Source organism: Zalophus californianus, chromosome 11 (assembly GCF_009762305.2).
Source record: "Zalophus californianus isolate mZalCal1 chromosome 11, mZalCal1.pri.v2, whole genome shotgun sequence".
Classification (NCBI taxonomy): Eukaryota; Metazoa; Chordata; class Mammalia; order Carnivora; family Otariidae; genus Zalophus; species Zalophus californianus.
The window spans coordinates 68,766,360-68,783,569 of NC_045605.1; the positions used below are offsets into that span (position 1 = coordinate 68,766,360).

At 39.9% G+C, this 17,210-nt stretch overlaps 1 protein-coding gene across 4 annotated transcripts in view; it reads left to right on the plus strand.

Annotated features, from left to right (window-relative positions):
- The window catches only part of FAR1 (fatty acyl-CoA reductase 1), a 67,065-nt gene extending 62,788 nt beyond the window's left edge, over positions 1-4,277 (plus strand). For all 4 annotated transcript variants that reach the window (XM_027578700.2, XM_027578699.2, XM_027578703.2 and 1 more), the window contains exon 12: positions 1,291-4,277. In XM_027578700.2, coding sequence (XP_027434501.1) covers positions 1,291-1,453 — 163 coding nt within the window. In that variant the 3' untranslated portion in view covers positions 1,454-4,277. The remainder of the gene's footprint in view (positions 1-1,290) is intronic.
- Positions 4,278-17,210: the final 12,933 nt, after the last annotated feature.

Here is a 17,210-nt window from a genome sequence, read left to right on the forward strand (position 1 = left end):
TAGTTTTGAAAATCACTATTATCTTTTCTTATATTACTGAAGAAGTAAAGATTTCAGAAAATAAAAATGTAAACTAGAGGTAATTTTAAAAAATAAACAAGGTAATATATTTGAAGGGTTTGTTTGTTTGTTTGTTTGTTTTTTGCCCTAGTCAAATACATCTTTGGCAGGGGAAAAGAGAAAATAATACATCATTCAGCATAGAATGTTATAATTATTTCCTTAGTCTCATTATAAACGTAATATATACTTACTGTTTTAAAAAACCTCAGACAGCACAGGAAAAATCATTGTTATCCCATTATTCAGAGATGCAGTTAATTTCAGTAGTAACCTCTTTCATTTGTAGTGTTTTTATAATAAATTTTTATAACAGTTTTTAAGACCGTCACATCATTCTTCTTATACCTCCAACTTGTGTGAGGCTTTTGCAGGGCAACTAGTTGTATAGTTGAGGAAAGTGAAGCTTAGGGAAGTTGTGTTTGCACAGGTCATATGTATTAGGTGACAAAGGAAACTAGAATACTTACCTTTAACTCCTAATTCAAAGGTCTTTTGGTTTTTTATATCGTTTGTATATTATAGTCCTATCTTGGACTGCCTATTGAAGTTAATGGAATTTATGTAGCGTTGTTACATATCTGAATGTTTGTATTCTTTTCTAACACCACTAAAATTATAAAAAACATCTTGAAACATGAGCACAGTGACATTAATATTACTCTTTGAGAATGGGAGGGTCCTCCTATATAGACTAGTGCCATGTTTCATTCACAGATGAAGATTTGTCCAATTGGCTTTTGATCATGTGACTGTCACCTATAACTAAAGAAGTTCACTTGTCTGACAACTTGCTAAAGAAGTTGCTAAAGATGTTAAAACATGTTTATTTTGTCTAGAAGGTGATGTATATAATGAGCAAACCTTTTTAGATTAGATAGGAAGCTCCAGAAGTACAAGGGGCATGTCTGTTTTACCTACAATATACTTAGTGCTGGTCGCACAGAAAGATGCTCAGTAATACTGGTTGAATGAATAAATTTGCATCCCAAATATACTGTTACAAAAAACCTTTGTGTTATTCATTGTTAATAGAGATTGTGCGTTGTTTGATGGACTGCATGGTCAGGTCTGACTTTTGCTAACTTTCTAACTTAAGGGCTTCTAGTTAATTTTTAAATAGGTTTCAAATTAATAATGGATTTGAAAACTGAGCATCGATTATCTGCCATCCAGCAATATTTTATTCTAGAAAGCATTGTCTGATATGTCTCTTGATTTGCTTTCCAGGTTGAGGAACATACGATACGGTTTCAATACTATCCTGGTGATCCTGATTTGGCGCATTTTTATTGCAAGATCACAAATGGCAAGAAACATCTGGTACTTTGTGGTTAGTCTGTGTTACAAGTTTCTGTCGTACTTCCGAGCATCCAGCACTATGAGATACTGAAGACAAGAATTTAGCATTAGAACATCTATGCATATGGTGGTCTAAATGCACAAAATGTAAAATGTACTTAAGTCATCTCACCTTTTGTCAAGACATTAAACCATCTTAGATCAGAGTGTGGAGTAAAGTATGGTACATTTTATGTAACATTTTAATGTTTATGCTTATAAAAATCTAGTGAACACACTGTGGTTATGCCAGCTCAAATCTACAATAGCCACCAAAACCATGACTTAACATTTTGATCCCTGGGGACAAGGGGTGGGGTGAGGGTAGCAGTGGGGAAATAGGAACCCTGACCAGTATAACTGTGCAATTCTGGAACATATTAATTAAAATATGCCTTAACATTTAGTGATTTCTAACTCTAATATATAGTGCAGTGGAAAGCATTTATTTGGACAGGAATGCTTAGCTAAGTTGGTAGATATTTCATTCTTCAGTGTTTGATTTTTTTCATTGGTTGTAGTGGGTTTTAGTTTTGTTAAAACTGTAGCCAAACTTATTTTCACATCATTCTGTAAGTTATTGAGTGGTCTCCAATATGAAAGACATGTTCTCAATTTCCTTTCTCTGATTAGTGGTCTGATGCACATCATTTTTGTATAAGCAATAAGTTGCTTCCATAATCAGAAGGCTGTATGTTATTCTAAAGACCCTACTGGATCTAAATAGGTTTGAGAATCCATATCAACATACGCTCTGTATTTTTTGAAGGAAAATGAGAATGAATTCCATAAGACTATTACGATCAAAAAGAATAGGAATACATTTTTCTTGTTCACATTATGACCAAATAAAAATTAGCCCTGTGAAATTTTGTTCATGTTTTGAAGTTGGAGGATTTCTTGAGACTTTGGCAAAGGGGGGGTGCAGGTGGGGAGGGAGTCACTATATTTGTGCTCTCTTCCCTTTATACATTTTATTAACAGGACTTCTAAAAGGCTTGTACAGTCTTTCCAATGAAAAATGAAAGTGCTTTATTATGGAAGAATGTATTTGCAGGTAGTCATAATAAGAAGAAAATGTTCTCACATGTGTGTAAACACATACTAAACTTTTGACCTTGAGAGCTGAATTCCTTCAAGAAAAATAAAATAGTGCATAAAATAGCATGTATAAAATTAAATAAAGGACTTTATTTACATACCACATTACTTAAGGTAGCAAACTGTTGAATGAGTTTCAAGATAACATTTATTTTTTCTGCATGTAGTTTTAGCTTTGAAAGAAATGCATTATAGAAACAAGTAATAGCAAGAAAATTAATGTATATTTTAATGATACATTATTATTCCCTTTAAACCTTAATAGTAGTTAACTGTCCTTACTGTTTTAACATACATTTGGTTTGACAGATTGATCAGCATAACTCTTCTAATTTAGCTGATCAAGTTGTACTATATTTAAATCATCAACAGTATATCTTGAATGTGTTTAATGAGGTCAGTTCACAATACAAAAAGCCACATAGAACTTTACATCTTAATTTTCTCTGTCAATTTAAATGCAATGTGTAAGAAGTTTATTTTGTTATTGTGAAAAAAACTAAATGTAAAGGAAACCACTTTCTTCCATGCAGGTGCGTTATCTTCAAAAGGAAAAATGCTTCCATGTTGAAGCCAGATTTTCTGTAGTAAAACTTTTAAACATTATTTTAAAATAAATAAATATATATATACACACACACACACACACACACACACACACACACACACACACACACACACACACACATATATATATATATATATTTTCTTTGAAATGATACTAAGTCTCTGGTCTAGGACCGTACCTTGTGTAAGGTGTGAGAGACCATGACAGTGTCTGAAAATGGAATAAATGATGATGCCTTTAATTTAAAGTGGCCCACTGATTAACTCTGGATGCTCTCTACATCGAGTACTCCATCTCTCCAAATACATTTCCATAATTTGTTGAAAACAGGCTAACATTTGTATGATGTTTATACTTCTGCTGAATATACTTAAATCAGATGAATTGTCTTTGTATCTTGCAGAAGAATCAGGTACAACTTTGCCAGGCATGTGAAGTACAGAGGGGGGTATGTCTTCTGACCTATGTCATTGTTCTTGTAATTCAATGTAAAGAAATGCTAGCTGGGACAGGTGCTGAGGCCACTGCATTAATGTTGTGTGTTTGTTTAGAATTCTGTTTTCAGAAGAAACTAATGAATAAATTAATATGTGATTTTAGAACTTAGTTCTAAAATTAATATGAAGAGTATATAGGTTGTTAATCCCCACCAACGAGACTTTAAGCTTAACTCAAAGATTTTGGAACTCATTTTTTTGTGTGTCATTTGCTAGACATGGTTTTTAGTTATGTTTGATTTTATTTTCTACATGAACTCAGTTTTTAACATGATAACCTAATTAAATTTAATATTTCATTTAATTCATTTGCTAAAGCCATACAGTAAAACATTTGGTTTTTTTCCCCCACTATTCACTCTTGATTCTATGCTTTTGTCAATTGTGACATCATTTGTGGCTATATTGCAGTTTGACTTGGCAACATTGATATGTTTTAAAGCTCAACAAAGAAGCATGGCAATACGCTCTTTGACTAAAGAATGGTATAAACATGGTATAAAAATGGTAATAAAGCTTGGAAGCAGGGAGGAAAAAAATCTTATTTCTCCCCTTTTTTTGTGTGTGTCTGTAGGAACTGGTTCAGGGTTTTTTGCTTTTTGTTTTAAATGTAAATTGATAATCTTTTATAAGAAGTAAATAGAAGCATTATTGGGTGCCTTTGTTTGTAAACCAAAAAGTAATAAATGAATCCCTATATTTCCATTATAGTATTTATTGTATTTTTACAATAATTATCCTGAAAACTATATTGAAAATATTGCCTGTCAGATAATGTGGTTAGAATTACAGGAAGCAGGCCTCACGTATACTACTTACCTTTTTTAGGTACACTTATTACCTCTTGTATCCTAATGTTATTTGAGTTTCTTACAAGCGTTTTAGGGGAAGCATATGGGCAGGATGAATACCTTTCATTAAAGTATTATTTTTACGTATTGTCTGGAATGAGGTCGTTTTTCTGTTTTCTAAAAACAGTACCAGGAAAATGCCAGGGTCTCATTTAGGCTCCAGCTACTCTCCTCCGCATTGAATGATAACCATTTTAATTTATAGGTACACTTATAGTAGTTTATCTGTTGAGTAAGGAGGAGGGAATCACTCACTAGTGATAGAGATTAACTATAAAAAAAGAAGGTATTGGGCTAGGTTCAGGTGAGTGTAAATGGCCTTCCAGGAATGCTTTCCAGGCTGCCTCCAAGCCCTCACTTGAAACCATTAGCACTGATTTGCTCTACTTTGAGAAAAACTCTAAACTTTTGCATGAGAAACTAGAGACTGGAAGGTATGCTGCATAACTTGATACAGAAATGAGTTAATTAAACTTACAGTCTCTGTGATAAGAGAAATATGAACTATTTTCTTATTGAATTAATGTTTTTATCTTAAAGCATTTTCTAGTCATAGAGTGAATTTATCTTTTTTTTTCCTTCTGGTGGTATGCTCTTCCATTTCTGTTACTCTTAAGATTTCTAAGCTAATCATCTGTCATTTGAGCATAGTTGTGCATAATTGTTAAATAATTCCTTTGATTTTTTTCTTTATTAAAGAAAAGTTTGAGTAACATTAAGTTTGACCTGCTCCTTTTGCAAGTTGATGGCTCTAAAATACATTTATATAGAAAAACGTAAAGTGATAAGTATGAGTTCAGTATCCTTACTGTGGGCCTGAACTCAGGGGAATAAGGCTATAACTGTCTTTTTCTTTTCTTTCTTTTTTTGGGGGGGCAGTCACAGATCACAGACACTACCTATAATTTTATACAAGAAGAAGAGAGGCAACAGAGTGAAGATTTTTCTGAATTCATTAAAATATACAAATATTCATAGTTATTCTCTTTGAAATATTTACCTTAATATTCTCCACTAGATGCTTGACTTCGCTTTCATGTTACAGCTTCATGGAGTTGAATTAGGTGTCCTCCAAAGATGCTTTGGAGGCAGAATTCCATTATTTTCTGCTGGTTGTACAGAAAACCTAACACATTCTCGCTCTCAGTCTCATGCGTAAATCTGTGGAGAACCTTGAGATTTTTGTGACCAAGGAATAACTAGAAAGTGTTAGGTTGAACCATATAAAAATGCTAATATTTGATCGTCTTAGACCTATAAAGGTCTAAAACTGTCATGTGACTCATCCTAGTATTAGAGCTGCTTTTTTGGTTTTATTTTTTTAACAAACATCTGAACTAAACATACAGTTGAATGTGGTCTTATTTAAGATTTTATTTATTTATTTGACAGAGAGAGACACAGCGAGAGAGGGAACACAAGCAGGGGGAGTGGGAGAGGGAGAAGCAGGGAGCCTGATGCAGGGCTCGATCCCGGGACTCTGGGATCATGACCTGAGCCAAAGGCAGATGCTTAATGACTGAGCCACCCAGGTGCCCCAAATGTGGTCTTATTTAAAATAGTCATCCTGGGAGATTGTATATTTCATCAGTACTTAAGTTTTTGACATTAAACACCTAATTTTCTGCTTTATGTTGTATCTTTCGCAGGTTCTTGTCATTTCTCCCCACTTGGGTCTTGTCTTCTTAAAAGGAAAACCAGCCCTGCACTTTTCATGTTGTAGAAATAACACTAGTAAACATTTGTTGAGCACTTGGGATGGCAGGCAGTACTCTAAAGATTTTACATATATTCACTCATTTATGCCTTTCAGCAGCGCTTTGAGGAGGGTTCCTCTATCACTTGTGTTTTATAGGTGTGGTAACTAAAGCATATGATGGTAACAATTTACCCAGGTTACACTGGCAGTGGCAGAGCCAAGGTTTGAACTCAGGTAGTCTAGCTCTAAAGCCCCACTACACAATGCCCACCACACTATATTGTTTTTCGCTGTAGGAACACAAATGTTTTGGGGCTATTCAGAGAAGTCTGACAAGCTGTTGTACTTAAATGTCTTTATTGGCTTTCTCATTTGAAACCTAGCAGTCATCAGAATATTCAGAACTTATTATGGGTTCATGCTATGTTTTATATTGCAAGTATCTGTTTATCTGTTCATATCACTCACCACACTGCAAGCTTCTCAGTGGTCCAGACCTGAATATAACACACTACTTACTTTTAGGGACTTTGTGACTTAACATAGGAAAGTAAACATAATTTTAATATAACATATAAAGAAGAGAAGGACGAAATGCTAAAAGCACTGCCTAGTATTTCAGGGCAGCGCTCATATAAACAAGACATTGAAGTTGTGGTTGTAAGTCTGATTGGGAGAATGCTGGGGTAAGGGTACGTTCCAGGTATAGAGAAGAGACTTGTAAAGGCTGGGAAATGAGCAGTGAGGAAATATTTGGGGATTGGGGGGTAAGATGGTGAAGGGAAGATGAGGCAGTTGGAGGTCACCTGAGGGCCTTTACATGGTTAGAATTAGCTATATAGGCTGTGGAATACCTCTTGTCTAAAATAAATAGTTTTCCTGGCCAAAGCACACCCAATTCCTATTAAATATCAAAAGATTTTGGACTTGAACTGACCCATTATATTTCTAAATGAAATCAGTTTGAGAGGAAAAAAGTCTACTCAGATAGTGTTACTAAGTATTTTTGAGAATACAAACTACAACAGAATTTAAACAACTGGTCTCTGGTTTTCAGTTATTTGTGATTATCCAGGTGAGATCTCTAGGCCAGCAGCATCTGCGTCTCCTGGGAACTCAATAGAAATGCAGCTTTCCGAACCCATCCCAGACTTAATCAGAAATGGGTGGGACCAGCAATCTGATTTAACAAGTCCCCAGGTGGTTGTGCCGTGCTTGTGCGCGCTGAAGGTGGAGAAGCGCTGGGCTCAACAGTCCGTCTTTGTGAGATGCCAGCACGGTCCAGGCAGAGTGCTGTGCTAGGATCTGGGACAAGGTCTGGAAAGTCCCACTTGAAACTAAAAATCAATATATAAAACACCATGCAAAACACAGTAATATATGGTAAAGGGTCTGGCCTGGCAGGAATAATGCTACCGAAATGTTCAGAGAAGTCAGCTTTTTGTGGTGGGATTATGGTTGGTTTGGCTTTTTGTCCCTATTCTCTCGTATTTTTGAAGTTTTCTGCAATGAGCCTGAGTTTTTTATTTTGTCTTTTTGTTTTGTTTTTGTTAAAGCAGTTTTTATTTTAAAGGGACTTTACAGTGCATGGAATCTGAAAAAATAACAAAAATGTAAAAATGTGTCTTTTCTCCAGTAAGAGTCAAGGTCCATTCATTCTGGATTTTTAACTCCAGATCTTGAGGTGGAATTCTGTTTTACAATTAAGGAATGACAATTTACTAGGCAGTGATAGCCCTTGAAATTGTACAGGTCTTTGTTACAGTTTTAGTGCTTGGTAGATAGGTTTATTTCTGGTGCTTCTTAGTTTCTTACTCGGTCTTTCTCTGGTGTCCTTGCCATCCAGAATTGTATGTCCTCTTTGTGCAGCCAAGTAATCCTAGCTCTCCAGCTAGCTTAGTTTTCCACTGTAATTCTCATTAAAGTGTTTGTATTATACATTGGTTAATTGTGAGTTTACAGAGACTCAGCTCCCGCAGAGACCGTTCAGCTCTTGGTAGACTGAGAAGGTATTTCTGTTCTTAAAGCTGAGTTCTAGCACCTGTGCGATGGGAACCTCTCAACTACTGTAACGTGGTGCAGGCAGTTTAAGGTATTGCTAATTTTACAGTGTCTTATTTGAGGAAATCTGAAGTGATCAGGGTTCTACTGCCTTAAGCTTTATGAAAACAGGACCTGCCCTCATTAAATTGAAAATACCTCTTCACTCTGTTTTCTGCATTTGATTGTGAGCTCTCCCATAGAAGAGGGCCTATTTTTTACATTTCCTGGCACATAGAAATTACTCAATAAACCTTTCAACATACTGATAACATGAAGTTTATCTTTCCTTCTGTTAGTCACAGGATTGTTCAGTTTCCTGCTCATGTACAAGATTTTGCAATCAAGGAGACTGCTGAAAAGGATGTGAAAGTTGTTCATACCAGTAACTGTTTCTTATTTATATAAAGCCTAGAGAAACTAACAAAACAGTGCAAATGTCCCAAGTAGAAACTCCACAATTGACAAATTTTACCAAGTGTTTTATTCAGCAAGACTTTTTATCCACTACTGTAAAATCATGCTTAAATACTATCTTCTAAACTCCTAGCAGGTCATAATCAAAGTAATAACTCTGAGGACTGTATTACTTCCAGAGTCTTTCTTTACCAAGATATTTATTCAGAGAAACCTAGTTGTCTAGATGGAAGGGCAAGTTGATTCCTGGTGTGTGATGATTCCTAATGGTGAGCCTGAGATTAGAAAAGCTCTGGGTAAGCTTTATGAATACTAGCTCAGTAGAGCTAAGGCCATTGGGAGGGGGTGTGTGTGTACCATCTGCCAGCACCGTAGAATGGCCTCGTGCTATCATCTGCCTTCTTCCCCCCTATGCCCAAATGCATCGTACAGGCCTGGGCCAGCTTTTGAGTTGTTTTCCTTTGACATAAGAGGTGTGCTCAATGCGCTGTAAGAACTGCCCACCCCCCCCGCTCTGATGTCTTCAACCCTCAGTTCCCTCATTGTATAATTTCAGTTCTGTCTTAACTCATCATGTTAAGAGCACCCTCCTACCTCTCCTGTATTGTCAGGTGCACTTGACTTGCAGGCACACTGTGTATATCCATACTCTGTTAGCTTAACAAACCATCAAATTCTAGGTCATTACCTAACAAATGGACTGTTTCTTGAAGAAATGTCAGTACTCAGGTTCTGGATAGGATTTAGCATGATTTTATCCAGGGATCCTCCTTGGCACTAGGGCAGACATAAGCAGCATCTCAAAAAGACACACAAAACCATCTCCCTTGGAGGAAAATAAAGGTAGATAACAGAAACATGCAAAATTGTGATTCTTTTGCATTTTTCAGCAGATTCCACTGCCATTTCTGTACAAATACACTGTTTTGTAAATGAATACTCCCATATCAGCATCTCTGACATACAATTCCATGGTAACTGGAATACACAGTACAAGCACACAGTCTCTTCTAAAATGTAGAAAATACTGTTACAACTTTTTCATAAAGACAGAGAAGCAAAATCATATAGTGGAAAAAGCAGTAATTGCATTAATTTTGCTGTGAGCCGAGGTATGATGACTGCCACCCCCCAGCTGTGTGGCCATGAGTGCGTCATGTAGCCCTTCTGCCCCACCTTCCACAGCTATAAAATACCTACCTGGGAGTGTAGTAATAAAGTGAATATAAAGTATTTGATACATACGAAGTGTTCAGTAACTACTCCCTCAAAATCACCATAAACATCCAAGGAATAAAACTGGAACAATTATAGGATGAATTCTGTGAATGCAACCCAACTTACATCCTTGGATTCTATACTGTGATTTTCCCATTTCTGATGTTCCCGTCAACATTTATCATTAACAACTACAGACTCTGAACATTTTTTATAAAAATCTAAGAATCCAGTTCCCTTTTCTCCTGCAATATTAATATCACTTTCATTGAGCACCCCTCTCCACTGCGGTGCTTCTGCCACCAATAGCTCTTGCTCACTGGGATGGAAGGAGGATCCTTCAAAATTTCCTCATCCAAGGACAAAATTCCCATAATCATTTCACCGAGGGCAAGATTCTTTAAAGATGGCCAGTTCCCAAATCCTCCAGTTCCATGGAATTTCTGTTAGCCACATGCCTTGAGACAACTCACCCTCTTTCTCTACCCCAGTGATTTGTAGTCTGCCGATTGCCAAGCGCTTTGTCTTCCTCCTAGGGTGAGAGATTTAGAGGATGTGACCTGGGCCTAGTTTGTGCTCCAGGAACATTTTGGGAGTTCCCCTCCTCTTGCTTGTATTTAAGAGAGAAAACCTGAAATGCAAAACTGTCTTTTTTCTAATTATATAGCGTGACTCCTAAAGTATTTCATGTTCCATTAACTCTGTAGTCCTCACACTGAAAAATGAGAAGGCACAGGAAGATCAGTGGCCTATAATTAGAAAAAAAAAACCCTTAAACTATCGTGAAACAAGCTCTGGAGATCACCCTACCCTCACATATGTGCGTTTATAATCTTCCTATTTGAGCCTTCATCCTCAGAATGGAAAATCTTCGGAAGAGTCTCACAACTAGAAATTGCAGGGTACGTGTGTAGGGAAATTATTAAATCACAGGTTCTTAGCTCTCGATTTGGGTCTATGCTTCACCCAGCATTCCGAACAGCTTTATCACCCTTTTTCATTTTCAAAGGAGAATGTACCGTGTTTCCATATTTAATTGTCAGGATTTTGTTTTTTTTGGGGGGGTGGGGGTTGGCTTCATTTTTTTCTTTTTTCCATTGCAGTTTAAGCCAGTAAGTACATACAGAAAATAAACCTAGTTGCCTTTTACCTTTTTTCCCCCTTGGCTAGAACTTTCTAGTTATTCCATTTGAGTTACGTTTCTAATTCTCACAGTCCTCACTTTGGAGTACCCCCCCCACCTTTGCCCCCAAGAGAAGGTTCCCGTGTATGGTGTTCTTTTGCCCCTGCAGGCCCACTCTCCTCTGTTCTGCAGCCGCTCTTTGCCACTGATTTCAATGCCTCCAGTCTGGTTCTTCTCCAAAGCGCACTCTTCCAGCAGCTGAATGATTTTCCTAAATCACAAATCTGTTCATGTTCACCCCTATATGTAAAACCCTATGTGACTCCCCTTTTGGACACTGCCCCCAGGATCAAATCCATACTTCATAGCACAGTTTCAGTGGTTCATTATGATCTATCTGGACAACTTCACATCTCTCACATTCTTCCTATTCCTCATGCCCAAACCACTTGCTGTTCTACCAAAATTCTAATCTCTCTCTTGCCTTGATCATGATATATCCTTCTACCTGCAAAATTTTGTCTGTTCTCACCATCTTTCATGTTTCAGTTTAGGCATCAAGTTTGGGTCAGGAATGCTTTCAACTGCAAATATCCAAAAACCCAGATTGCAGCTGATTTTTCTAATTTTTTGCTACCATTTATTGTCACCATCATCATTGCTGGTATTATTTATAATAGTAAGATCAGTCTTCTAACCTATGTTCTTAAGTGATCAGGTGTTCTGATAAAACTCCATTCCACATTCTCAATCCCCTGGTCCAAACCAGGGATCACAGACAGGTATTATCTTAGCTTAACCCATTCTGCTAATCGGTTGATAACTGATATCTGTGTTGAAAAAATTTTGAGACTCAAGACGCTCAGCAGAAGAGAATGCCTTGAATGATCATTTAGTGATGTCTGTCATGGGTGTAGAAAGCAAGCATGGTATGTGTGCAATGTATCTGCCATCTTTTGCCAAACTTCTGCATCTCTAAGTGGCTTGGTGTTAAAAGTTTCACAGCTTGTCAGGATGGAAACGCACAATTCTAGAATAGGAAAGCATTATGATTATTTTTTATTAGCATTAATAAAGTGCATTATTCCACTTTATTTTTTTTATTTTAAAGATTTTATGTATTTATTTGACAGAGAGCACAAGCAGGGGGAGTGGGCAGGCAGAGGAAGAGGGAGAAGAAGGTTCCCTGTGAAGCAGGGAGCCTGATGCGGGTATCGAATCCAGGACCCTGGGATCATGACCTGAGCTGAAGGCAGACACTTAACCGACTGAACCACCCGGGCGCCCAACATTATTCCACTTTAAATGATAAAACAGCCTTACTTTTCTAGGATTAAACCCAGTTTAGTTGTATATTTATTATCTTTTGTTTGTATACACTACTGAATTCAGCTTTCTAGTATCTCCACTTGTCAGTCTACTTTGAATTATTGTTACACCACTTAACATGTGAGAACCTTACAAGAGTATTTCCATTTACCTCCCTCCCTGATGGATTGGTTCAGGATTATATGTCAAACACTGGGAATTTCAAGAAATATTTGACGGACACTGCAGGGAATTAAAGTCTCTGAGTGAGTTAGTTGAATCTATGCGCCCCCATTTATATTCACAAGCTACTGAGGACTGGGGGCATTGAGTTAATATTTTCAGTTTCCCCACAGTGGCCCCCCAAATCTGAGGACTGGACCATTCTTGTTCCTTTTTTGCTCCCTGCCCAGGCCCTATTCTCCTTCCTGCTTCCATTCCATAGCTCTCCTGGGCCCCATTCTGAATTGAGTGAGGGCCAAGAGAGCTGTGGGCTTAGAAACCTCGCACCATCCCTGCAGCCCTCTGCAGACTGCGTCCTGCCAGGTTGCTGAAGGAAGATGCCTGTCTTCATTGCCTGTGAACTGCCTGGTCTTGGGTCCCTTTTCCTCCCTTCCATTTTCTCTTGACAGAGGAACAGGGGGAGGTTGGGGAAAGAACAAAGGCCTTTAGAGTCAGATCTTGGTTCAAGGTCTGGCTCTGTCACTTGAGCACCTTAGGCAACTCATTTACCTCTCTGAGTCTATTTTCTCACCTGTAAAATAAGTCACTGTGAAGATGAAATGTGATCAGGTATATAATGTACCCAGGACAATGCCTGACTCAAAGTTAACCACTTAATAAGTGCTAGCTAGCTCTTACAATCATTAACAGGTGAGCCTGGGAGCATGAGCTCTGGCCTGCTCCTGGGATGAAGACCTTCCTACAGGCTCAGAGCAGAGATTCTGACAACCCAGTGGTGCCACCTTTACTCAACCTAAATATACACAAGCGACATGGAATGCAGATTTACTTTCACTGAGCTGGTATCCAGGTCTGGGAAGTGAATTCAATTTGGCAAATGGTTTGAAGTGCCAGTTTGTGTCAATACTTAGTCTGGAGTTTCAAAGGGACAAGCCCACTGGGAATCTGAGCAAGAGGCCGTGGGTGAGGGGAGGGGTGGGGGGAAGCTTCGGGAGCACAGCTAAGCATGGTATGAGCACACCGACCACAGCTGCTCCCTCCCAGAGCCCTGCAGGGACACCCACCAGGGTTTAGAACCACGAGACCGATCCCTGTAGATGGGAAAGCATTCAGTGGCTCTGTGTCACCTGCAAGAAGGCCCCAAACCCATCGTCTAAGCCTTCTCCGTTTGGCCCTACTTTATCTTTCCACCTACGTCTCTTACTCATGCTTCCCTTTCCCAACCGTTGATGATCAGTTTCTCAATGGAGCTGCTACTGCCATTTCAGGCAGCACGACTATCCTGCACATTTGTGGACATCTGACCTCACTGGCCTCCACTCACTGAGTGCCTGTAGCATGCACCCCCTACCATTCATTTCCAAATGACTCCCTGCTTTCCCAAGTGCACCAGGCACTCTTTGTACTCGCTTGTTCCTCTGCCTGGAAGGTCCCTGCTCACCCCCACCTCTCCATCAAGCTCTTTGGGAACACCCAGCTCAAATGTCACATCTCTGGAAGCTCCTAATTCCCCAAGGCCCCGGTCACAGCTGTGGTCCCTCCCTGTTACCCAGCAGGGATCACCACTATCGGATGGCTGTTGCGAGGTCGATTTCCTTCCTTACACTGCAGCTCCAGAAGGGCTGGACCACGTCTTAGAAGCTTTTGTGTACTTCTCGTAGTCCCTAGCATCCCGCTGGAGATGCCGAAGGCGCTTCACGCAGGGGTCCTCAGGGAAAGCCTCCATCTTCCCCAGCAGGGGGCAGGCGGGGCAGCACTTCAGGGGACCTGGCGGGGATGCAGCTTGGCTTCCCCTGCCACCCGGTGGCGGATCCAGCACCCGCCTTGGAGTAATGGAAAGAGCGGCTGGGCTGGGTGGCCAGAGCACTGGGCTCCTGAGGCCCGCTTAGGGCAGCGCTCCTGGCAGGAGCCTGGGTCGTACGGCAGTGGTAGTGATAATTATCACTGTGACAACCACTGTTTGTGCAGCTACCTACAGTTTAAGGAGCTTGTACTTCACACATACTATTTCACCCAAACCACACGGCAACCTTGTGAAGTCGGCGGGGCGGCAGTTCTTAGTCTTATTTTACGGATGGATAAAGGTGGGTGAATACTATCAATGACAACATTTGCTGCTACTACAAAAATAACATCTGTTCTTCTCCGACCTCCCGTCTTTTCCCTAGCCTAAGGATTGAGGGGTTCATAGGTGCCAGGCAGCGGCCTGAGGGATTTACCAACATCGCGTCACAGACTCCCGAGTACTGAGTCTTTGAAAGCTGGTCTGTCGGTTATATTTCCAGTTTGGACCAGCCATAGTGCTGAGTAGTGCTCAGTAGCCGTATGTGGCCAGTGGCTGCCATACTGGATGGTGTGGTTCTAAGGAAGGGAATTTGGCTATCTAGGAAAGCCTTGCTAACTGGAAGTCTCTAACCAGGGACCCTTGTAACCCTTAGCCTACCATCAGTGTCTGGACCATTTGTAAGATAAGGTAGGGGATTGGAGGGTAGGTAGAACTGGGGAGTGGGAATTTGTTTGCAAAGAATTGTTGGCAGTCTGTGTGACTCCCTTCTCCTATCTATGGAGGAGAGGAGGTTAGATCCCTCCCCTTCCTCCAATTTGAGCCACTTCACGGAAGCTTCTGTACAGTACACAAGCTGAAGCCAAAGAGTGAACCTGGCTGGAACTGATCCTGACATCATAGCAAGGAGAGAGAGCTGCAGAGTGAATAGGGTGGGTTGTACGTATGGCAGGGCAAGGGATTTGTTCTCCATGGGACATTTGTCACCTTAAGGGAGTGCTGCTTTGTATTCACGCCAGTACAGAGATGCTGCATGGAATGCACTAGAGGAGCAGGGACTGAGAGGCCAGTTGTGAGCGGTTAGCCAGAGCTTGCATCACACACAGCACAGGATGATGCAACAAGAAAGGGTTTGGAAAATCCATAATAGTACTCTATGAGAGAAAGAGCCCATAACTTGTCACCTGCCGCCAGGGGTTCCTGAGGCTACATTATAACCTTATCTATGGAGGGTCTTGCCCTTTTCCTCAAATCTCCTGCTCATCCCTGCATATGACCTGGGAGATGCCCCAAAATGGCAGCTTCATATAGTGGAAGACAATGGAGTAAAGAAGAGGGAAGAAACTGACCATGAACTTCTTTTCCTTCTGTGGCTTCTCCAGTATTGGCAGACGTTACGAGGGGCTACGGCAGGCAGGAACTGAAATTTCTAGAGACACAAGACTAGGTGGCTTCAGCTGGGCCATCATGCCCTGCTTTTTAACAAGCCTTTTACTTACTTCAATGACAATCATTCATGCCATGAATATTTACTGAGCACTGAACAATAGTAGTTGCTTGGGGCACCTGGATGGCTCAGTCAGTTAAGCATCTGCCTTCAGCTCAGGTCATGATCCTGGGGTTCTGGGATCGAGCCCCACGTCGGGCTCTCTGTTCAGTGGAGGCTTTGCTTCTCCCTCTGCCTCTGCCCCTCCGTACACATGCACACACTCTCTCTCTCAGAAAAACCCAAAAAATCTTTAAAAAAAATAGTAGTTGCTATTATCACTATGCTAGACTTTATTATTTGGATTAACGATTATTCTAATAAATAACTGGTGGTAACACTATCAACTATGATTAATTATGAGGTTAATGTTGAAGACTCTGTAATTTAGGTAATCAGAGATCTCTGTGATATGCAAAATAAATCCAGCTCGAAGCAGCAAAAATGAAAAAAGTAGTGGAGTGGATCATGTAAGTTAGAAATTTAGAAGTTATTGACCTCACAAACTGTTTAATACAGAAACTGAGACAATATTTTTTCATCTTTTAGATTTTCCCCCCTGCTTTTCTTTGAGTGAGAAATCACAAGCTCTCTTGCTAGAAATAGCTTCTTCTGCCAAGCTAGGGAAGATGATGTCCAGTGATCCAAACTTATGTCTTTCCAGCAGTGTAACCAAAGGCAAGAGAGCATTGTTCTCACTAGTTTTGGCAGTAATGTTACTAGGACTCTGGTCTGAGTGACTCAGGTGCCCACCCTTTGGAGTTGGGGATTAGGGGAAGATAGGTGTGGCAAAATTGACTATATTCAAAACACAAAGATTGGGGGCAAGTTCCTTTGAGAATATTGGCAGAAATGGGATGGAGAAGCATGCCAAGAAGATGAAACCACAGTTACCACCATCCACTCACAGAAGAGGGTGTGACCAGTATTTCTTCCTTAAGGAATTCCTAACAACCTTTGTCAAATACCTCACTCAAGTCCAGATACGTTATGTATATTTAATTTTCCTAATAATCTTGGCTAGATATCTCTTATTTGCCCCTCCAGATATGCTCTCCACCCTGCCCTCCACCTGCTCTGTGCTCTAGGAGGCTGACTTATCTGGACTATATCAAGAGTTCCTTCGTCCTCTAGTTGGATTTCCGGTTGCAGTTGGCTAACGGAGACAGGAAAGCGGAGGGAAAGAGAAAGATGAGTTGCGATATTTACTTTCCAAACTCCCTTAATGCAAGATTACTTCAGGCTGCCCAGATCTCTCCACCAAAGGTGGTGTGGCTCTGCATACAGTAGCTCTGTCTTCAGGTTTCCACTCGCCTTCGGGCTCGGGTGGTGACATCCCCACTCTTCTAGCCCAGAGTACTGTACTTGTCCTTTAGTCTTCCTACTTCCTGCACATCTTTGTGCATAGTTCCTTTATTAAATTTTTCTTTTAAAGTCATTCTAATTTAAGTACACTGTTACCTGACATAAAACCTCTCTGCGAGGTAAATGAAATTAATTGGTTGTGATTGTCTTAAAGCCACATTGACTCCTTA